The 24,913-nt window shown below is 37.4% G+C and overlaps 1 protein-coding gene and 1 long non-coding RNA gene across 3 annotated transcripts in view; one reads left to right on the forward strand and one right to left on the reverse strand.

The window, feature by feature from the left end:
* Positions 1–24,042, reverse strand: part of LOC145939490 (uncharacterized) — a 342,686-nt gene extending 318,644 nt beyond the window's left edge. The window contains exons 1-4 of the long non-coding RNA XR_014425833.1: positions 23,684–24,042; positions 23,386–23,557; positions 20,403–20,665; positions 19,874–19,915 (exon numbers count right to left, since the gene is read on the reverse strand). This is a non-coding gene — a long non-coding RNA (uncharacterized LOC145939490). The remainder of the gene's footprint in view (positions 1–19,873; positions 19,916–20,402; positions 20,666–23,385; positions 23,558–23,683) is intronic.
* A 434-nt stretch (positions 24,043–24,476) lies between these two features.
* The window catches only part of LOC145943004 (Fanconi anemia group J protein homolog), a 43,912-nt gene continuing 43,475 nt past the window's right edge, over positions 24,477–24,913 (forward strand). For both annotated transcript variants that reach the window (XM_083050180.1, XM_083050184.1), the window contains exon 1: positions 24,477–24,788. In XM_083050180.1, the coding sequence (XP_082906306.1) occupies positions 24,574–24,788 (215 nt within the window). In that variant the 5' untranslated portion in view covers positions 24,477–24,573. The remainder of the gene's footprint in view (positions 24,789–24,913) is intronic.

Genomic DNA, 24,913 nt, shown 5'->3' on the forward strand with positions numbered 1-24,913 from the left:
GGTTCTGAACTAAACAATAAGGCTCGCGCGTCGTAATAAAAGTTCGCGAGACCAATGATGCTATTGTTATATTGATGCTCTCTTTAAAGATGAAAAATAATACAATATTATATATATGTATATTTATTTGAAGAGAGGAAGTTTCATTGAACATGTATCTATTTATAAGTTATAGAAATCTTTCTCTAATTATTCACAATTTGTCTCTCTATGATTAAAAGTAACAAGAACTAATTTATTAATCAGTTTTATCATAGATTATACATAATATATGAGATTTATATACATAATAATAACTTTGCTCTCTTCTTCATAATTCTTAATTAAAATAAAAGCGCTCCTAAAAACTTAATTTGACAAACCGAAGTTATTGATAATCATTTTTTAAAATTATTAATATAATAAATGATGAATTTATGATTAATACATATGAATAAGTAACAATCACATAGTAATTTATACTTCAATCAAAATAGATGAAGACTTTGATGCAATTTATGCATTCTGTATTTTTAAAATAATGCTTAAATTTGCTCCAGAAGATGTTAAAAAGAAATATAGGAATATGTAATATTGTAGCTTACTTATGATCTTCTTTATTTCGATGTTTCAGACAGTGAATATAACGCAAGAAAATCAAGAGCAATTTAACATCCCGTATATATGATTATACCTGCGTTGCCTTGAAACTCGTTAGGAGATAAAACTGTCACGTCGCTTATTTCTGGCATTAATACGGGTAACTTATCCCTTGCATTCTTACTGCATTGACAGCGAGATGATAATTACACGTTGGTATAAATACGTACGTCGTGAAAGAAAGAAGACGGGGAATGTGTATTTCTTTATCATTCGAAAATTACAGCAATTGATAATAATTTATATCTCATTAAGATTTTTGTGTTAAATTTTGGAAAAATTTATATCATAAAGTGTTGAAAGTTTGTCTCAATTATCCGACAAGAGAGTATGACGAATCTTTACGATATCTCGATTCACCTTTAGAGATGTGGTGAAAATATTTGACTTCGTATATGGAGGGAGATCCATCTACACTTTAAGTTGAAGTAGAACCGGTCTGAAGTAACCTGTCAGAACCCGTAGAACCTCAACGAGTTTGGAGAAGCCTTTCGATGTTCCGCGTGTGGCAGAAAAACAAAGATATTGAAAAACAGAGCGAGATCGATATCGGGTGGCTGAACACGAGTGGAAGAACTCTCGCGCGTCTACTTCTTCGTGAAGTATATACGAGCTGCAAGAAATCGAGGAGAAAAACGCTCCTTACGCGTTCGATCGTAAATCGCGGCTTTGCGAATCGTGCGTTTCTTTTTGCATTTCGTTTCCTCGCGGAAAGACAGCTGAGCGAAAAATAGATCGAGCAATTTTAATGGCGCAAATTCTCACATATAGATAGCTCGTTGAAGAAAAGTGCGGTATAGAAAAACTAGGCGCTCCCTCAGTTTCACTTCAATTAGAATTGAAGTCCGATGTTAAAGAGAACACACAAATCCGTCAATGTCTTCGTTCGATACGGAATAGGATACGAACAATTTCAGAGAACATCGCAAACAGCCCTCTATGCTATTTGAAAGCAGAATTCTCGAATTTAATTACGGAGTTTAAAGCTTTTCCAATCGTTCAGTCATTCAGTATTAGTAAAAAAAGAGACAGACAACTTTTTGCTTTTAATGATATAATGGTATTGTTCAAAATTTTTATAATATCTGTAACAGACCAATTGACGTATTGAGAGAAAGTCGAATTAAAATCACAAATTATTGAATTAAAGATAATGTTTTCGTATCTAGTTTGGTACGTATGAATATGAACACCATATGAATCAGTAGTAACGAACACGATTTATAAATTAAATAAAGGCTTAGAAGAGAGAAGCGAAAAGCGAAAGTATCAACTGATCTTCGATAATCACGATCGAAGACAACCGCATATCCATTAAGAGCTTAACTCACGGCAAAACCGGTCGGTGGTCCGAAGGTTGGCGTGATCATTTCAGTATTCAGTAGGAAGACGAAGAACGTGAGGAAGAACGACGAAGTTGTCGAAGGTGAAAATCAAACAAGTTGTACAAAAACCCGCGGACGACAACCATATTTATGTCGATTTTGAAATTACTTAATTAAACATGGCGGTAAAAGACCAAAAAAAACGGACGAAAAGCGAGAAAAATTGACGCAAGCAACAGGATGTATGTATGTAAAAAAAATGTATACTTTGCCTCAAACATTTCTTGTTAACCACATACATAAAAGTCAATTATTGCAATATATAGTTATCACAGCTGCTGCAAGAGTATCACTGCGATCGGTAACTCATTATGGAGTCCAATATATTGAAGAACAAACATTTGTGTATTAAAATGTGTATTTGATTTATAATTGCTAATTTATTCAATGCTTCTTCTTTAATTATTTGCTGTTTGGATTTATTCAAATCTTATTATTACTTGTTGTACTGGAATTACCATTTATTCTTAATTAAAGAGTTAAAAATATGATAGAGTTTTGACAATAACGTAATTTCACGGAGAAAGCAAGTTTTGCTTCGAACTTCTCTGTGTTCATTTCTGACGTCATATTCTCGCGCGAATTGAACTTTGATACGAAGTGATTGGTCTCGCGTGAAATCGCATCTCGAACGATTTGTGAGAGAAGCAACATATCGGAAAGAAGCGTTCGCTTAAAGTCGCCCGGGGACCGGTCTCGCGGTATCAAACGAAGACGGGAGCTCTTTTGCGTCGATCCCAAAGTCATTTTATTAAGCGCGACGACAGCTGGAGAGAGAAGGTGGAGAGGAACCGCGCGGTCGGCAGCCGGCGGAGAAACGACAGAAAAACCGAAAGAGAGCCGCGAACAAGACTCGCGCGGTGTGAATCTCATCTTTTATTCAGCCGCCCGATCGTGTTGTGCGTCCACCTTCGTTCGAGCCCCGGTGTGTGTCTTCAGACAGAGGCACCGCGCCACTTAGGGTGTGAAACCGGCGACATGCTATGGAAAAATCCGATGGACCTTCTCCTCATCCTCCACCTTCTCGTGCTCCTGCTCTCTCACTTCCTTTTACTCGCTCGCCCTTCTCTTACGGATTGGAAGAATTCACTTCGTATTCCGGATTTTAAGAACCCGGGCCATAAAGTCGTCGTTGTCGTCGTCGTCGTCCTGGTATGCGACTCGCGTATGCACGCCGCGCAAAAGCCGACTGCAGGTGCATCGCGGTAACGCGGTCTCAACTGCAGGAATCTAGACTACCTGCGTTTAAGTGCTAAATTCCGAAGCGGCAAACTCTTACGAGGGATTTTTTTTTCTTCTAAAGTCAGTGTGCATTCTGATGGGATAAGAATGCAATTTTGTCTCTTCGGCAAATCTTTAACGACGTTCAGTTCTAGAATGGTAGTATACAAAACCGTCAAAGCATAGACAATAATAAAATATAACAAACACAATAGAGCGTGTTAATTAGTAGCTGACGTAAATTTTATTAAAAATTGTTCTGAATATATTATGGTGCATAAAGCTAATATTCATGATACTTGTATGAAACCGCATTTAGCTTTCCAAAGGATCAGTTAGTATTTTAAGGTTGATTACGAATATAGAATTGCACAGAGAACTAATTATCTTAATAATTAATGTTGCATCGCTTTATTTTTTAGTTATATGATATTATAACATATCTGATGCTCTGCGTTACATGAAAAGAGCAAAACGTCAGGAGCTGTAAAAAATTGCGTTGGCAATTTAACACACTTTTTATATCGTTAAAAGCATCTCGCATGAACGATCGCGATTTAATCGACACCGGACACACGATACCTCACGCAGGTTGACACGTAATCGATCCATACGTCTTTTTAACCGATTTGCTATAGTGATAGCGGATACCATCGATCAATGGAGGAAAATTAGAGGTTCACCCAACCAATTACAAGCAACCATTCTCTGTGTTAAACCTTCAGCGACGAAATATATCATCCCTTAACGCGCTCGGATATAACGTAGGAAATTATTGCCGCGTTTAGGATCTAATTGGGCCGTCAGCGTCTTGTTATCCTGTCGTCTTCTCGTACCCTCCGCGCTCTTTTCACACGCGGCCCGTCCGTTTTTTATTTCGTCCCATCCCGGGGACCGTGACAGCCGGTACCGCGAGCCATCCGCACGAAAGGACGATCTCATGTCGAGAAAATTTGTTAATGGCCAAGAATGTCGGGTATTGTCTTTTCTTCGGAAAAAGACTGTAAACTGCATTGCGTAAAATGTTGCGAAAATATCGCGAAATTTTCTAATTGCTTAATCTATGATTGTAGATATATAAAATTAAAAATGAATTAAATATGAATTTCCGAGTAAAATATAAATTTTTAGAATCATTTTCATTTACAGAAATATAACAAGCGGATGAAAAAAGCATTCAAAGATATTGCATCTTATTCAGTGAATAAATTAATGTATCTAAAAAGTGAATTTTTTCAGAAAGAACAGAAAAAATTTGACGCTGCAAAATAAATTCATGTAATACTTTTCAGTATTTTACGTAAGCGTCCCGCTGCAAAAACGGAAAATAAAACGTATCATTCCGCGAGCAGACAGTAGCACAACCGCGTCGCATTTAGGATCTAATTGGACCGTCGACGTCTAGTTGTCCCCATGCCCTTTCCCTTTTTCCCTCCTCGCCGGTCTTCTCTTACCGTGATAGCTGGTACCACGGGACCAGACCTCCCTCGTCCTCGAGGCGTCTTTTCGTAGTTTTCAGCCCGTCGTTAACCCACCCACGATCTTGTCGCAAATTAAACGTCCCACGGAAGGCCCGCCGTTCTTGTCCTCGCTTATTGATTCGTAATGGTCGGTTCCGAACGTCCTGGTACACTCCGTGGCTGGCGTGTCTCATGCAATTCTCGATATTGCGAAAGCGCGACGACGACGACGACGACGACGACGACGACGATGACGACGACCGTTTGAACAAATCTTGCTGTTCTCGAAGGAGGAGGCGTCGTGGTTCGTGCTCGAACCGGTTTCTTTATCATCGAACATCCCCCTGAGATCAACGAGGAGAGAATCTCGATTTGACTTTCGAGTCGACGGGGTGTATGTCATCGACTGAAGGATCGAGACTCATTTTATCCATATTCTAATGGAAACGAGTAGCATTCGTATCGACGAGAGGAAGTGACTTGCGACCCGATGACAACCTTATCTCAAGGACGCAGCATTTGTCACCGCGTACGTGACCATGCGGTAATAATGTTGTGTTACATTTATTTAAATATAGGCGCTGCGCGGCGCCTAAATTAGGTAAATGTCAAAATGGAAAGGCACACTTTGACAGCGATGGTATCGAGCTTTCGCTTAAAGAGGAAAATTGTTTCTTGCGCAACGTTATATTGCGTGAATTAATCGCGATCGTACTTCGGCTCGGTCCTTATGACAAGGCGCGATTAGGTGAATTGACGCGCGTCATAAGGGGAAATATAGCAGGTGGAGCATTCGGTGAGAATTTCGGTCGAGTAATCGCTCGTTCGTTTGAATTACCGGCGTATCCTACTAATGGTCGAATTAAGCGACGTTTCTATACGGAATTACGGAAGCCGGCGTGCCGATATTTCAAGCATTCGCCGCCGTTAAAGCGAAGTAACGAGGCGAGATAAGGCTCCTCACCGCACTTAAGTCCCTTAAGGCCCTGCTTAAGGCCCACACAGAAGCTGCCTGCGGTGTGCTTCTCTCTCTTTTCCTGCCGCTTCTCTACCTGATGCTTATTCTCTGTCTCACTTTATTGCTCTCTCATTCATTCCCTTGCTCTATCATGTTCTCTCTTTTTTTCTGTTTCCGTGTTATGTATCCGAGTGTGTGGGGCTACGCATTTATTTGACGATGCCTTGCGTTCTCCACGAAGAAATTATCGCTGCACGGTATGCTCGCTCGTTGAGACTAATCGCATGAATAGCGACCGCTTCGAGTTCTTCTCGAACGCGTACAAAGATAATAAAAAACACCTTGATACTCAAGATTTGAATTAAATAAATAGTCATCACTTTTCTTTAAAAAAAAAAAAAAATAACGCCACAAGAACTAAATTAAAGTTGGAATTAATTGGAGCATATACTTTATAGTATGTGAATATCATAATAATTGAACAACATGGTTATTATATTGCTTAATTTCATCTATTATTTAATCTCTCTCGAAGAGAGAGAATTATTGATGTAACACACAATCGCTCCGTTAATTCCTATACTATATAAATATATCCCGTAAATTAAACTTAAATTTATATTGTTATTACATACAAAATTTTAAAATAACTTGAAATATAGGGCAAAGTGAAAAATAAAAGGCGTGTGTATCGTTCAAACGTGTTAATGTGAAAACGTACAGCCTTGTCGCTTTTTTAACCGAGATTAAGCCTCGATACGGTGAATTCGGTTGTAAGCGCGTAATCGCTCGAGCTCATCGCTAGTCGCACTCGTAATGGAACGAATTATCGCTAGAGTTGACATTTAAATAATTGGAGTCAGCCCTAGCGCGCGCGCGCGCGAACAGATGGGATACCAAAGGGAGCAGTCCGGGAGCATGTTTAGTGAGTTCCGAATATTTTTTTCCTTTCCAACTCGCGTGCTTGTTTGTCTTTCAGATACCGATCTCCTTTGTTACTTGCACCTTTTTCGTAAAACGAACTACGTCGATTTCGATCACGCGATCGCTCGTGACACTTCATGCTCATTTATAGAAATTTGAGTAAATATATTATCATTGTATTTTCGAAAACGGTCTTATTTTCCACATCTTTTGTTTGAAATGTCACAAAGATTTCGTATGAAATAATCGACGGTATATTTTTTAAAAATGTTTTCGCTATTCGCTCTTTTCCGGCCAATTTAGAATGATTACTTGTAGCATATAATAATGACGATTAATTTACTCTCGCCTACTCGTTTCTGCTATCTTCTTTTTCGAAACTACTTGATTATACATTAAAGAATAAACCTACAGCTCGTTCATGAATACTAAACGTTTATCATGAATAAATTGTCATAATTGTTGCGAAAGTCAATTTTATTTAGAATTTAATAGCATTCATTGTCGAGCGTAAAAAGACAATTTATGTTAATTCTAAATGTGTTTGAGAAAACTGTCGTTCGAGTAAGAAGCAATATTCGGTAACCCGTGTAGTATCGAGCAAAAAAAAATATCGATTATTATCCGAGTAGATTTATATAGTTGAGGGAGATCTCTTTTTCATTAGCATAAACACCGGTCTCTCTCTCGGGCCAAAAGGAACAGATCACACACAATACACGGAGGAGAGATTAAATTTCACACCCGCCTTCTCTCCCGATGACCTGACGAATTGGTCGATCGAATCGATTATAACCAGTCGCGCGGGGCCACTCGAAATAAAGAAGCAGCGCGGCTCAACACGATCTCCATCGTCTTTTTCTCCCGTACGATCGTAAACAGGAAACGATTGTATCATTCGTCGGGGCTCTTTTTTTTGTACCGATCAGGCTCGCGTCCCGGCCGTTTTTCTGGCCAATTTGCAGCCATTAACGCTCGTTCCAGACCCGACCTTTTCCACACACGCTCGTATCGTTTCCCTGATGTCCTCTCTTCTCGTGACACGACGACGGCGGCAACGACGTCGCCGGCTACGTCGACAGAGAGAACGAGTGGGCGACCGTTCGGGCGTCACAGACAATTTAACACCTGGTCTAAATGGTTTGTTAGCGCATAATATCAGCCGGTACCCGGGCGACAGGATACGGGACATTACAATATGGAAATGACGGGGGCCCCGTCACGACCGTCCATCCATTGGGCAGCGCACACCTCAGGCGCGGCCAATTTCTGTCACTTTAATGCGCCGGATCGGTTACACAGGCAGCTCTTTCGTATCGCGCACCCGGAGGTGCGTCGTCATCCTGCCTGAGGTCTCGATTTCAACCTGGACGATAACGGCGTTCGTAATGTGCGGTGCTGTTAACCCCGTCGCGTCGTTTCGAGTCACGCGCGCGCCTTGCCATATGTCCGCGTGCCTTAGAAATACTTAAGTTAAGAAATTTTATAAATTTTATATAAATTTTACTGAAGCTGTGCGCCTTGATCACAGTAGCATTCCTGTTATGTCTAGCAGATTTTTTTTCAAGAGCTCTATTGATGAAAAAGTTGCGATATAATCCGGGCTTAATATATATTAAGTAGATAGAAAAATGCCAAATAAATGATAATGGGCTAATTAAAGCTTAGCGCGATAAGCAGTGCGCAAATTGTTCTTTCTTGATAAAATTGTTTATTCAACGTTTATTTCGAATCATCTTCAGCAACTGTCAAATACATATAAATAAATTATATGTATAAGGCATGGATTGTAAATTTAAAATCGCATATAGGTAAATAATTAATAGTAAATATCGATTAAATTTAATGATTTTAAATTTACAATCCACGCTTTATATGATTTTTTTATATGCATTTGACAGTTGATGAAGATGGTTCGAAATTGGGATAGAAATATACTAAATAAACAATATTATATCAAGAAAGAACAATTTGCGTACTGCTTACCGCGCTAGACTTTTAATTAGCCCACCATTATTTACTTGTAATATTTAATATCCAAAACCTTAATTTCAATAAAAAATGTCAATGTTGTAAATATATGAATATAATATATGAATATAAATATATAAATATATATTATGAGACAAAATCTGCTAGAAATACACAATTTTTGTATATGTGTCTGAGTCTATTCCTGAGTATAATAACTAACAATCGTTCTGTCTTCTGAGTTCTCAGAAAGAGGAGCCAGCGATTCCGCAGCGGAAATTTCTCACCGTGGCTGCGTGAAGCAGCGGCAGGAAGGGACACTTGGAAAATAGCGAGTGCTGCGGAGGAAGTGACTTCCTGCGAATCGCGAGGCAATAAAATTTTCGCCTATTATTATCCCCCGATCGTGGCATAATGTGACCTTCGAAAAATACGTGTGCTCATACACGAGAAAGATGGGGAGAACTCGAAAACGAACCGCAAATTGGCCTTGCGTTAAAGGGACAAAAAGAGGTTGAAACGCGCGTCTCTCGTTCGTCTGATTGCACGTTGCGGCCGACACTGCGCCTTTTCATTGTCGCGTATTTCTTGTATTTCTCACACAAAGCCCAAGCTACACCTTTTGCCATCTTCTCGCGGTTCAGTGTTTCGAGATTCCACGAATGGCGGGTGTTGTCACTAAGAATTATATTATTACGACATACTTCTGCATGAGATGCGATGATCTCATATGCTTTCAAAGTTCTTCCAAATCTTTGACGAAATATTTATTTAGCTGAATAAAAAGCAATATTTTTTTTTTTATTTTAGATCCTGGAATCACGCGAGTATTGTTTAAAATAGAGATTTTTTTGTTTGTTAAAAATGGAGCATCCACTTGTAATCTCTCTCAATACGGTTTTCTACGACTATATACTTTTAGCTTTCTTATCACTTCCGCTCCAAAACCAGTTTCTAAACAATCTATACTGGAATGTTTATTCCGGTCCCGAGTCGTACTCCCAGGACGGTTCGTTGCAATATTCAGGAAATCCTTTGCGCGCTCATCCATCGGATGGATTGCTCCCTGCTTCCGGCGAGCCGCTGACAAATGGATCGGCTATTTCCTCGAAGGGGGAGACTCACGATTAGCGAGCGTCGACAGAAAATTAAATGACGCCAATAACCATTAAAATAGCCAGCGAGTCTCGGTATCAATCTATTCCCACGAAAGAGACAATGACATTTGCTCGTCATGCTGGACCGAAATTTTTAAATGCGAAGAAGAAATTAGAGAGATTTAATCATTGCGATAAAATTACGTAATATGTTCTGGCGGAAATATTTTTTAGAATACTGCAATTTACATCTTCCAGAAAATCTAAAATCTATACACACACATACACAAGTTCCAACTCGGTATACAGATTATCTATGTGAATGCATAAAAATATGGGAGCACGACTATTTCTTTCCCACGTAGGTCCACGAGTTAATGCTTTCGGTGAAATTTATCTTTGGCAGCAGCCCTTCCCACTCTACCGTCCACGTTCGACCGCGCCCCGCCAAAAACCCATCGCGGTGCCCGCGATTCGCACGGCCACTCTCCCTGTTTTTATTTAATGCATAAAAGCAGGAAATTTCTTGCTCCTTTCCGGCCGAGCGAGTATGCATGCTGGCCGTGCCCGGCCCCGATAAATCACCGAAAAACAGCAATTTCCGCGAAAGGGGAAAATACGTCGCCAACGGTGCCATCGGCAACAGCAACAGCGTTGCTGGTGACGAGAACATATTATGGGCCGACGAGAGGTGTGCTGTGTGTTCGACCAGTGGTCCCGCAGGATCGTTTGTCCGCGTACGTTGTGGAAAAGCGCGCGCGCACGTATCCAGATTGTAACAGACACACACGTGCGCGCGTGTCTGTGCTTCTCGTGGACGATGGAAGGGGACGGGGTGGTTGGAGGGCCTTTATAGATTTGTAGACGAGACCACGGTCATCCGACACTGCGTTTGACCACACCCTCGATTGTGCCAAGATTTATGGACACTCCGCTCCTCCCGCCCCCGCTTGCGCGAGCTCTCCTTCGCCCTCTCCCCCTTACCCCTAGTCTATCGGTCGCCTTGTTACCAATTCCGATCGGCAGTTTGGCTTGTAACTACCGGATCAGTCGTTGCTGCAATGTCGGTGCAACGCACGGTTCCCAGCTGACCGACGGGATTAGCGACTTAGGCACGAACAGCGCGTGCATGTAATTTATGACAGAGACTCGAGTCGGAGAATATGGCTATTGTGACACGTGTCATAAGATATTATACATTAAATGTCATTACACATATTAAAAAAATTAACCATAATATTATACTTAGAAAGGTATATGTTAATATATCATTTATAAATTAATCGTGGAGAAATTTTTTAACCAAAAATTTCGTTTCTGCATTATCTGTCAAATTTATCTCGTTACACTTGTAACGTTCCAGGAACCTCGTACAATGCACAATTGAATTCCTAAGCTGTTTCGCAAGAGGCAGGGAGAAGGAGGGTAGCAAATGTCGCATATGTCAAACGTGGAATTGAAGTCGATGTAAAAAAAAGGTGTCTCCGCTGTTACAAAACACTGTCAGGCATCGCGTACAATAAAAAGTAGTTGGCGACGGTTTGACCTACCTACCCGTTTTGTATCTTATGCACTCTCGGTCTCGCGACTCTCACACTCCACCCTTTCGGATCCGTCCGCTGCGGTTCGATCGCGAAACGCGCACGCACAACATGTGTCGTCGCGTAGCGTGAATAATAAGACGGCTTATGCGCGAGTTATTACGCCTTTCCGGTGCTTATAGGTGTCCACAACGACAAAGGTGAACGAGTTCGTCTTTCCTTTTGTTGTCGCGTCTACGTATTCCGTTTCTTCCCACAGGGCGAATCGCTGAAATTTAGCGTTTCCGTTGGTGCCCGCCGGACATCTGCGCAGAATCGTTGACGCGAGTGCATTCGCGAGTTTTTTTCAAAATTTCGAATTCAGCTCCTCTCCCCCTCCCCTTCCTTTTCGGATATTGAAGATCGCTTTTTTGGAGCGACTAGTGTGTTCCCAACCTTCGCGATATGTACGCTATGTCATTTTGCGCGTCACGGCTTCCATCGTATGACGACCTTTAATCTGTAAGCCCTCATACCGTGAAGTGTGTATCGCGTCCAAGGGCGCGTAGACGACTTGTGACATTTTTCCCCTCGCTATTCATTATTCGGTCCACCATACGTGACGTCATTTGGCTCCCTCGTTTGGCCGTCGCGTGGAAGTCGAGATGTCGATTACGGTAATTAAGCTTATCTATTTTATTGGATGACGTAATTAACTTGTTTCCAATATATCGAGTCTATGCGCATATGTCAGTCATCCGCAATTCTGCAGATTTTTATTCTTTAAAATGTTTTCATATAACAATCACCTACGAAATTTTTTCCTAAATTACATCTTCGAACATAATATATTGAAAGAGCCATAATTATTCTAGCAGCGAAATTTTTGAATAACTTGGGAAGAAGCGTAAATAGATAACATCGTTGTATACAATAAAGAAAATGAACAAAATGAACTCCACGCGCGCATCATTAAGTACTCAAATTGTTGTAGCAGCATGACGCAACAACTTTTTTCCGTCAGCATCGTCTCACGTTCGTGTCTATTTTTTTCCTATCTATCGTTTTCCTCCTTCCAACTTCATCCGGACGTAGGTCCTTACCGACCCTTGACCTCCCGCTCGATCCTGCAATTAATCTGGAATTGGATAGGACATCCGCTCGCGCACCCCGTAATCTCCCTGCCACCCTGCTCGAATGTAACATTCGGTGCTCTAAGTAAGGCATATCAAAGGACGACTGTAGGAAGTAGAAGATGGACCGAGAGAACGAAATCACCCCAATCTTCTCATAGAAACAGAAAGACAAGATTCTCTCGAGCGAGATTATGTTCGCTGCATGAAGCCGATATATTCTTCTTATTAGTAAAGATGAAAAAGATGAGCGCTTTTACAACACTTTTTCAGGCTTTGATATTATACATATGTTAGATTAGTGTTCCTAAGACAAATGTGTATGTGAGTCACAGTTCAAAATTTTAAGTTTATAATATATATTATTCCTTTAGTCTTTCATCGCGCTCGCTTAAATTTAAAGGCGAGAGTAGTCGAGAAGAGAATATTTTCCGAACGATGTAGGCAACCTTAACTTAGTCAAGTTATGGTAACATGCGGCATTCTAAACGAGACACACCGAAGGGACAAAGCCATGTAAAAGAAGGGAGAGATAAGAGAGAAAGAGAGAGAAGAGAGGAAAGGATAGAGAAATCATCCCAATTCTCTCTGTCATGGAAGCAGGGGGTGCCGAAGTTCACTCAAGTGAGAGTACGGTGATCACACAGGACATTGAGCAACGTGACGCCGACTGCGCCAAATTATAACTTATTTTATGACTTTTTTGCATCGGTCATTTAACCTGCCGACGAAGGAAGAACGCGGGAGAGGTTGAGGGGAAAGCCGAAAGGCGATCCCCGGCGAGAAATTCGGAAATGAAATCACTCCCTAATAACTTCCACTTCTAGCATTCCCTCTTTGTGTGCGGATCTGTTTTCGGCCGTGGGTCAATTCGCGACAATTTACATTCGCGTCATAAAAGTCGCACGCGGGTTAAACAATCTATTACTACTGAAATAATTTTACATGCAATAAGCTAATTGAAATTTATAGAAATGTAAAAGAAGTGTTTGTTAACATTTATTATATAATTACTGGCATTATATTAAATAATGCTAAATAAATTCTTGCATTTAAAAAAGAAATAGTTTCATAAAAAATTGATCGTGATATGTGCGTTATAATTGTTAAAAGGTGGTAGCAAAGAATAATAAACAAGAAAAAGAGTCTAGATAAAAAATACCAGATATATTTCATGACTGTTGACTCGCATTAGCTATCAACGAGCGGCTAATGATAGTGTCGCGAATTTCAGAAAGAGAAAAAAGAGAAAGTGTAAAAAATTAACAGCGGCCGACACGTGATGTGGCGAGCGACGATCGCGTGCTGATATGACACACGAATAAGCGAGCGAGAAAATGTGCCTTTTCGTCGCGCTTTTATTTCTCGTTAGTATTGGCGCACGCATACGCTGTACGTTCGCGACAGTGCAGTGAAAACATATATCAGAGAAGCGGATAGCATAACGACCGGAGTGAAATACACTACTGACATGACACTCGACAAAAAGTCCGCATTTGCTCGACTTTACGTAAGAGGCTAATGCTTTCCTTAGTTGTTGAAATTCCCCCTAATTCTGTTGTATTAAAAAATATTTGTCAAGTTACATAATTCTGCGGAAAGAAATAAATTCCATTGTGACGATTGCAAACGCAATCTTGTGATATTTTATTCCTTCGCAATCTATTGCAACGAGCGGGTGTTTTGACATCTTCGCCTTGCGCTGCGTATTCGTATAGCGATACTACGTGAGTTCATATTTCTCCCTGATATCTGAAATTCGAGTGTCGCGATACATGGCCCCATGCTGCGTCGCGCGCCGCATTTTATGGCCTTTTCATCGTAGGAACTAAACTTATTACACCACGGGGGTCACCCCGTATCGCCGCGTTTGCATCATCCACCCCCTGCGCGCGCGCGCGCGCATGAGGGGGTGGCCTTTTTATTAAATCACACATCTCGCGTGCTCGTCGTCGCCCGATTAATTTGCCGTGACGCTTTCTTTTGTGGCGCCGGGCCAAGTCAAGAGAAAGAGGGAGAAAGAATGAAAGAAAGAGAGAGAGAGAGACAGAAACACGCGCGAGCCATCCATATTTTATGCCAACGAAGACTCGTCCCTGCGACGGGACCTATTCTATTTTCACGTTCGCCCACGAGTGACGAATGTTGCGGGCGTTCGACGTAGACGGAAGCATCTGAGGTCGGAGACGTGTGTTTGAATCTGAATGTTGAGTGTCTGAGAATCTGTTACCTCTCAAAGTAACGGTTGGAAAATATTTATATTAAAAGCACGTACGTCAAAATGAGACGAGTGTTCTATTTTTGCTTAAAATAATTTGCAATTTGTTGTCGACTTTTAAAAAGAATATTAAATAAATTTTGGAACTTTTAAAATTATATAAATTTTAATAAGCTTTACTAAATTTAATTAAGTTGTTTCTTTCGAAATAAATAAGCGGCAGAAAAGGAGCTGATTTGTGCAAGAATAAATAACAGGAGATGTAAGAACCTACAAAACGATAGATGAAAACATCAATGAGATATAGAGAAGTGATTTCGCGTAACAGTAAAGAAAAATACTAATAAAACGATTATTTCAATTTATTTAGTAAGTTGTGAAATGTCTTTTGTGTGGCATATAAATCCGCACCCCCAGAAGTAATGCTATTTGCTGATTCTGTTAAGTAATTATTTTTCTTTGCTCCCTCTCTATCGTTTATTGTATATCCGACAGTAACAGGGTGATTGTTGATCGTCTCGAACGTCTCGGCAAAGGAATAGAAGCGGGATTGGCTCGGCGACGATAGCACAGAAGCGAAAGAGGGCGAAGGAATTCTAGAATCCTGCAAGGGACGGCTAATTCCACCGTGATCACATCTGATCGATGTCCCTCGTTTGCCCTCGTCGAAAAGTTATTGTCCCTTCGCGGTTCATCAAATGTAATTTTTATGCGACACTATCTAGTGATAATATTACAGTGTTATTCTCAAAATAAATTATTATTTATAATTTTGTAAATAATTTTGTATATGTCAATTCCAGTAATTTTAATTAAAGAAATTATTATATTTTATATTATACTTTATGTATTTTTTTATACGTTACATTATACTTTATGTATTTTTTTATACGTTACATTATACTTTATGTATTTAGAGAGAAGACATATCATATTAATTTCGAATAACTTTAATTAAAGAATGTGCTGTATTTTTAAATTATACATTAAAGATACATTGTGATGTTTTGAAATTAAATCTTATAATTGTATACCAGAAAATTCAGCAATATATAATTCTTATTTGTTTGTAAACTCCAAACAAATACTACGATAAATTGTGTGGATAATAAAATGTTGAAAAAAATATCAGGATTTAAAGTCATCTTTGGATTTGATTCCGCGGAATCGCGTCCGAGACGCTTCGGACAAAATATCCTCGCCGTTCTCGCGCGAGCGGACAGTTTCGTCGTTGCCGTGCCTCAGCCAGCATGATTCTTTTATTTTAGTTTCGGTCTTGTTCCTGGACACGGGCGCACTCAATTTGACCCTCCATCTCCGCTGCTCTTCTAGCGTCTATTTTCACCCGTTTCGAACGCGCACGGTGGACGAGGCAAGAGAATCAAGAAGAGAGAGAAACAGCACGAGAGAGCTCTCGTTGGAGGGTCGACGGGGGGGACCAGACAGAGGGTGGATAGAGAAACGGATAGAGCACGAGCAGGGAAAGTGGAAGAGTTACTGCTCTAGAAGTGGACGAAGCAGTCACATATGGCTAGCGATGGGCTCGATACTCTCGTGTAAGATAAAAACACCTGCGTTCTATGATCGCGTTATATATTTTGTAATAATCTATTTAAAAAAATCGAGAATCTTATCTTTCGCCAATATGTAAATCTTGGATCATGATGTAGTAATAAATTTTTGGTAATCATAATGTAATAATAAATTTTTGTCAAAATTCTGCGCTTTTAATGAAAATTTATGAAAAAGAAAAAAAATGTATAAACTCAAGAAGTTATTTTTATAAAGTTGAGATTCAGAATTATAGGAATATGCGATGAATCAGCCCTCATATAATAATAACGCAAAGTATATGAATTCTACGTGATCGAGTGAGGAGAGATATTGGTTTCGCCCCATCGCTATGTACGATTCGCCCAACCCCGCGGAAAACGTGGGATTGCAGAAGTTTGGTGTACGTCCAAGAGATGACTATCTTAACTCCCACTGGGCAGTTCTTCTTATCTTATCGTACCACCGATGGATAGAAGCTTTCGGCGATAAAGCTCGGCGAAGAAATGACGGCGCGTTTCGCGTGGATGCACCCGCCACTCCTTAATTAAGTTCGGACAGTCGTTTATTCGGTTTATTGTCTTGTTTGCCGTACCCTACGAGATGTTCCTGCGCGATTACGCGCATCCGTGTCAGTAGGTGCAACGTCATCGCGACAGAAAACGCATCAACGCTCGAGTACTTGAAAAACATGCTTATCTAATCGAAATTATTTTCGTAATTCTCGTCGAGATTCGAGGACTTCAAGAAAACTGATTTTAGAGAGAAAAATGAATTCTGAATCTGGCTGATAACTTATACCTTGTAAGAAAGTAAGTAAAATACGCAGAATTTTTAGATCTTATTCATTAATTAACATAATAATTCTTTTGGCAAAATTAAAATTAAAAATTTAATTAAATTAATGAAAAATTTTTAAATTATATTGTAAATAACTTTAAATTAATAACAATTATTATAATTAATATTATTATTAAATTACATATTAATACTAAAATAATTTTTGTATGTAATACTCTATAATAATCTTCATTAATTATAATTTTCATTAATTATAATTAATATCCATAAATTATATTATTATCAATATCTATAATTAATATTTATAAAAATAAAAAAAAAACGTATTTTTGGCAAACAGATATTTTGCAGATAAATACTGACAGTTTAAAACGTCAAAATTAAAAAAAGGTTTAAAGGTTGCATGGCAGGGTCTCTTAGATTGATACGCGGTATCACGGCGATTTTGCGTTTGTGCCAACCGTGACGGATTCCTTCCACGAATTTGAGCCGGCGCTATAGCGTGGACAAATTATGCGCATTACGAAAAGTGTCCCCGAAAGAGCAGCACCAAAGGGAGCCACGGCGATGGCCACGGGGGATGAAACGTCGGCACGGGGGCCGCGCCGCGGATGAGAGATGGGCCTATTGTGCCATCGTAAATACAGAGAAGCGGCCCGTCCCGAAATAAGGGCATATTTCAGCTTCTGTCCGACAATCACCGCTGCTCCGCGGATTCACGTGCTGTTACGAATATAGGCGCAGTAGCAAGGATGACAGCAGAAGAGACGGAGGGGACGGCGGAAAGAACGAAGAAGGGACGACGAGAGAAGGTTCGAGTGAAAAGGAGCGAGCGGGTGGACAAGCGCCGAGGGACAACTCCGAGTAGGAAGAGACCCCATTTCGTATTCCTCGGGCATCCCTCCTGATCTCTCCGCATTTTTATTGTACTTGCCGCCGGTAAGAATATGTTTTATTTATATTTCATATTTTTCCCTTTCTTTCTTTATCCTTCTCTATCCCTCTCTTTTTCTCTCTGTGCTGCGGAGGTTTCGTGGTCAGAAACCGTGTGGATTCGCACGGGGTGACCACGAAATATGAAGTTGAAATACGAGAGAGATCCCCCATCCTCCGTGTGTCTACGCAGAAGAAACTCGGGGCTATATACTCTGCTCGCCACTCGCCATAGTTTCTCCTAACGCCTCTATTTTCGCAGGGAATGAAGTCGCCTTTAGCCGGGTGAAAATATTTTGGCAACGTCTCTGCGTGGAAAGTATTTATGTTTGTCCGCGACAACGACGGTGAATCTATTTCTTTGCGTGGCTTTATTGGAATGCTGCATTAATGGAATTGCGTGCATTATATCCTTACAACGTAAATGTATGTGTGTGTTTTCGAATATCTATATCTTATCCTTCATAAATTTTACAAACATCAATAAATCAGAGAGAAAATTAGAGAAATTAGAGTTTGTAATAAGTAAAAATAAAAATATAATATTAGTACACAGAGAGAATTTTCTCTTAGAATTTACCCTGAAAAACCCTGAAATGAGAAGAATTTTATGAGAATTTCTCTGATTAATATTTATCACAATAAAAATAATAATATCTATTACAATAAAATATGTTTGATTAATTTTACTATGCAGTTTAGTAAAATTAACATGTTTTATATTTTATTGTGATGGATATTATTATTTTTATTGTGATAAATATTAATCAGAAAAATTCTCATAAAATTCTTTCCATACCATATTGTCCACGATTATCATGATTTTCAGGGTAAATTCTAAAAGAAAATTCTCTCAGTGTAATTTACATCATCACTGTTTTTTTTTTATAATGGTGATAATTTTCAAAACAAGATGCAAGAAAGAGAGCTAGATTCAAAAGAGGACAACTAAACTTGCTTTTAGTGTCCAAATTTAATTCAGCGTCTGATTTAGACGAAGGGTGTTACACGCAATTTGCCGCGTTTCGCCATAATAACTCGCCGTACCCTTCGGCGTGTTTTATGGGTATCATACTGAGTATGCATAATTCACGGTCCAGCGCATAAACTTTCGAGCAACGCGTATCTCGACTAAAGATGAAACGTAACAAAACAACGTAAGCGAAACGCGATATTTCAGATTAATAACTTCCACTATGTAACGCTATTCCGCGAGATTCTCTTTATTTTTTCATTCGTGGATCAGCGTAATCGTGAGAAAAGTATCTCGAAGTATCTCGCGTGGTCATTAATGGCGGAGGAAACTCGTCGCGCGGATGCTGCGTCTCTCTATTCTCGGGGAATATCCCTTATCCGTATGGCGCTGCGCGATCGTTAAGATATCCATCATAACCGTGTGAAAGTGCAAGAAGTCGGTGGAATTGTTTGGTATATACGTGCACGTGAGTTAAAAGTGAGTCACGAATGAGCAATTTCATGCTCAGCCGGCGTACGTGACGGGGTCCCTGATATCCCGTTTACGCTCCTGATACGCACGCGTTTTGCGCACAAACTGCGTGCGCGTGAGAGCGCGTGCGTGGGAATTTCGGATTATAATTTGATAAGGATTCACGTCTCTTTTTCACAGACACACGAGGAGAGAAAGAGCAGGGATGCTGCCCTGCAAACGCCTTCTTTATTCCGCGCGCACGCACGCCTGCCGTGAGTTTTGATTCCGGCGTCGCTTTTGATACGAACCGCTCTCGAAACTCGAGAAATATGTAAATCAGAAGTTTGAAGCCTTTGAAATAGTTCCCGCTGAGAAAGAGAGAGAGAGAGAAAGAGAGAATTTTTTCCTACGTTTGATAATAAATTCCCCTTATATGCTTACGCGTATAAATCCTTCAAGTGAATGATTAATTCAACTAACAACATACACACAAGAAAAGGAATAACCTTTTTCTATAGTTTTTCTAATGCTAATACTTTAATACGTTATTAATTTGCTAATTAAATTTAAAAATATAAATTTAAAAATAAGCCCATTAAAATAAGCCCATTAAAAAAATTAATTAAGACTCACCGGTACGACGCGCAGCAGCAGAATTGTAGTGCACATGTTGATCTGCAAAATACAAATATTAACAAATTATAAATCACACATAGTGTCTAAAAAATATTTTAAAAAATAATAATTACGTTAAATATTAATTAAACTTTTTATTGAATTTTTTGACAATTTTTAATATTCAATCTTTACTTACTAAAATAAATATTACAAAGAAAAAATGTTACATAAAAAATGTTTTTACGAAAAGAATTTTTCCTAAAGATTAAACTATTATAATATAGGTAAGTAAAAATAAAAAATTTGTATCTAAATGATAAAATAATTAAAAAATTTTGAACACAACGCAATTCCAAAAAAATATATAGTTATATCTATTTATATAAAAAATATTAATTATTGTAAATAATTTATTTAATATTTTTAAATAAAATATAAAATACGTTATGTATATTATATTACATAACAAAAAACGGATCAAGAAAATAAATAAACAATTAATTTCATAAAATTGTCAAGTATTAAATAATTAAAATTTACTCACCTCACGGTTGTTTCGCTTTTGCCTGATGCCTCCCCGGGCCTCCTCCTCCTCTCTTATTGTTGGTCTTTCCTTTGCTGCTCTTTTATTCGTAGCACTCACATGACACTCGCGAAAACACGGTTAATTACAATCACGCATAAAAATTAACGAATGAAAATCGCACGGTATACTTTGTACGGCACTCCCGACATAGATTACTTTTGCAACGCGTATTTTATTATTATTTCGATGGAAAATAATATGGAAACTATTCGCTCGGCACTCTGAAATAAATCAAATTTATTAATTATTATCTGTATGTTTTAAATGATATACACAGTTGGAAAATTTGTGTTTTTTTGTTAAAAATCCCCGTTAAAATTTTTGTGTTAAATATTTAACACATTCATGTGTTAATTTAACATATTACTGTTGTGTTAATTGAACTCAAATGTTAAATTATTAAAACAACAAAAAAAAAGTGTAAAAATAACACAATGTGCATCTATTTTTAATATTACACAATAAATATGTTTCGTATTATTAGTGACAAGATTTATTTGTTAAAATTTACAGAAAAAAATGTTAATTTTATTTTATAATTTAAGTAGGGATGATAAAATGTAAAATTAACAATTTTTTTAGTTAATTTTTACATTAAAACTATGTTAATTTAACACAAATTGAATTTTAAGTTTACTTGAAGTTTGCATTTATTTTATGTTGAAATATTAACACAATATTCGTGTCACTATTTAACATATCCATATTATGTTAAATTAACACAAAAATTTCTGTGGACCGTTTGGGACATGTGATATTTGTTAAATTTAACACAAATTTTTCAACTGTGTATGTTACAATATTTTATACTCGACTAATACTTTTGACAGTTATCAGCTGATTTCTGTCAAAAAATATTAATCGCAGATAAGGCATTATAACATTATTATTTACAACATATAAATATTTTCATGTTTTTAACGTATTATTTATTTAAAATTTAATTAGCAAATTAACGTTTTAATCAGCTGATTTTTGTAAAAAAAATTAATAAATATTAATAAATTTATAAAAGGTTATAAAAATTAAAATAGTAATATGTTGTAAATAATATGTTATAATGCCTTATCTGCGATTAATATTTTTAATAGAAATCAACTAATACTATCAAATTTTGGAGTTGGAGAATTTTAAAATATTAATATGCTATAAAAATTAAAATAATAATATGTTTTAAATAATATGTTACAATATACTTTAAACTCAACTAATATTTTTGACAGTTATCAGTTCATTTCTGTCAAAAAATATTAATTGCAGATAAGGCATTGTAACATATTATTTACAACATATAATTATTTTTATATTTTTAATGTATTATTTATTTAAAATTTAATTAGCAAATAATCGTATTAATCAGCTGATTTCTGTCAAAAAATCATATTAAAGCGAAAATGTGCTAATTTAATTTTGAAATAATAATATGTTATAAAAAGGAAAATAAAAATAATAATATGTTTTAAATAATAATATGTTACAATACTTTAAACTTGACTAATAGTTTTGACAGAAATCAGCTGATAATTGTCAAAAATATTAAACGAGTTTAAGGAATTATAACATATTATTCAAAACATATTATTATTTTAATTTTTATAGCATATTAATATTTTAAAATTTAATTAGCAAACTAACGTCTTATTAATATTTTTTGACAGAAATCAGCTGATTCAAGCGTTAATTTACTAATTAAATTTTAAAATAAAAATATGTTATAAAAATTAAAATAATAATGTTTTAAACAATATGTTATAGTACTTCAAACTCGATTAATATTTTTTGACAGTTATCAGCTGATATCTGTCAAAAAATATTAATCGCAGATAAGGCATTATAACATATTATTTATAACATAATACTATTTTATAACATATTATTTATAACATAATACTATTTTATAACATATTATTTATAACATAATACTATTTTATAACATATTATTTATAACATAATACTATTTTAATTTTTGTAGCATATTATTATTTTAAAATTTAATTAGCAAACTAACGCCATATTAATCTTTTTTTGACAGAAATTAGCTGATTAAAGCATTAATTATTGCTAATTAAATGTTAAAATAATAATATGTTTTAAATAGTATGTTATAATTCTTTAAACTCGATTAAAATTTTTGACTGTATCAGCTAATTTCTGTCAAAATTATTAATCGCAGATAAGGCATTATATAACATATTATTTACAACATATTACTATTTTAATTTTTATAACCTATTATTATTTTAAAATTTAATTAACAAATTAACGTTTTATTAATATTTTTTGCCAGAAGCTGATTAAAACGTTAATTTACTAATTACATTTTAAAATAAAAATATGTTATAAAAATTAAAATAATAATGTTATAAATAATATATGTTATAGTACTTTAAACTCGATTAATATTTTTTGAGTTATTAGCTGATTTCTGTCACGCTTTAATCATCTGATTTCTCTCTGTCAAAAAATATTAATAAGGCGTTAGTTTGCTAATTAAATTTTAAAATATTAATATGCTAACAAATTTAAACAAACTTTATATAAAAATCATTCTTTTTTATACAAAATCGAGGATTGGCGTTGTTCTAGTGTTATTAAAAAGGGATAATATCTTCTTCTTATATTTTCATATATACTTAGCATCTTTAGGTTCGTATAACAGGATTACAAAGTTGTAAAATAATAATGAAAGCCAATATTTAAATTCAAATGTATCGCAATTTTTTGTATCGGTCTAAATTGTCTAAATGGATCACGTTAATAAGGAAGATTACTTTTCTATTTGTAGTTATAATATAAATAATATAAATAATGTTATTGCGATGTATATGCATTGCAAAGTAGTATTAGTTATTTCGTATTTATTGTGTATGTGCACAATATTTCTCGTATACGAGGATGTAATCGCTGCCTTCTCACAATTATCATCAGCAAAGATACTCACCTTGCTGCTTGCTGCTGCTCTGCATTCCATCTTTTTCGCAGCTTCCAGGACTGCAACATGCACCGCTCTCAACGGCCGGAGACACGCAATACTCAAGAAACGCAGGCACGATGAAGCTTAAAATGCGGAAAAATCAGCGCGACGTCGATCTGCAACTTGGTCTCACTTTTACCTAGAATTCCCACATTCATATAACATTCGTGTATTTATTGTGTATGCGCGCACAATATTTTCCGCATACTGCGAAGCGCTGCCTTCTCACAATTATAGAGGTTATTTAGTATTAGAGGTTACTCACCTTTGCTGCTTGTTGCAGTTCGCCGTTCCGTCTTCTCCGCAGCTTCCAGGACTGCACCTTTACTGCTCTAAACGGCCGGAGACACGCGAGACACGAGGAACATACGACACTTGCAAAACGCAGGCAAGATAAAGCTTAAAAAGCTGGAAAATCAGCGCGACTTCGTACCACTTTTACCGCCCGTTTCCTCTCTGGCTCGACAACGTGTCACGTGATTACGTCATTCGTACGTATTTCGTACGACGTACCCGCGCCGGTTTTAAAAGGGACTATATGCTATTCTCTCTGCATTTTAACTTTTTTCCACCACTCTCGCGACTGTGTATACATGTGCATCCATCGCTCTCGAGAGCCGGAACAACACAACACTCGGAAGATAGACGACGGCACTTGTATGTATATTAAATAGGATTAGATTGAGAGAGAGAGAGCGCGAAAGTAAATAAACATTTCGATCCGCGACGCCGGTCTCGCCTCGCTGCGCGCCTTTATCGACTTATCGAACTATCGAACGTTATGATTGGTCGATACACATGCGTATAACTTCCGTGTCTCGTTGCATTGTCCGGTGATTTCAAAAGAGTCGAGATAAACGACGCAAGAAACTTCAAGTAAGATATACGTACGTATAAATATGTTATATTATAAGTATTATTACTTTAAATCGTTCTCTCTGTAGTATGAAATTATTGAAACGTTTATATAAGTAAATATTCATATATAGGCATCGTAAAATACAGACAAAACTAGATGCCTGCGTGCTGTATGTTACTAACCGCCCGAATGACGTGACGTCACGTGTCGTTCGCGCCTCGACTGTTTTGATAGTTCGCAGTACGTAGCACAGTTTTCGCCAAGTTAGCATTTACGCGAGCGTTTGCACATGGCATATGGTTGCGAATAATGAAAAAGTTGTTACTGACTTGAAGACGAGCGTGTTATCGCGAGAGTACAAACGACGAAGAAAGTATATATGTATGTATATCGCATGCATTACGTTCAACAGGTGTCGAATGATCGTGATTAGCGTCATTTTGGCTGTGATAGGATCGTTTATAATACACGTATTGATTAAAGTTATTGACAAGAGGCGTGAGATATTAAGGTAAGCATTGCCGGGGGTCGCGAGCATTATAGGTTAGCTTTTAGATCTGAAAGACTAGTATGTAGACGTCTCTCTTTTATCTGACGTGAATGTTTATTTTAATTTTTTGCGTTGCTAAGAACCAT

Source organism: Prenolepis imparis, unplaced genomic scaffold (genome assembly GCF_030444845.1).
Source record: "Prenolepis imparis isolate NDT839.2.m4 unplaced genomic scaffold, iyPreImpa1.0 SCAF_1, whole genome shotgun sequence".
Lineage (NCBI taxonomy): Eukaryota > Metazoa > Arthropoda > Insecta > Hymenoptera > Formicidae > Prenolepis > Prenolepis imparis.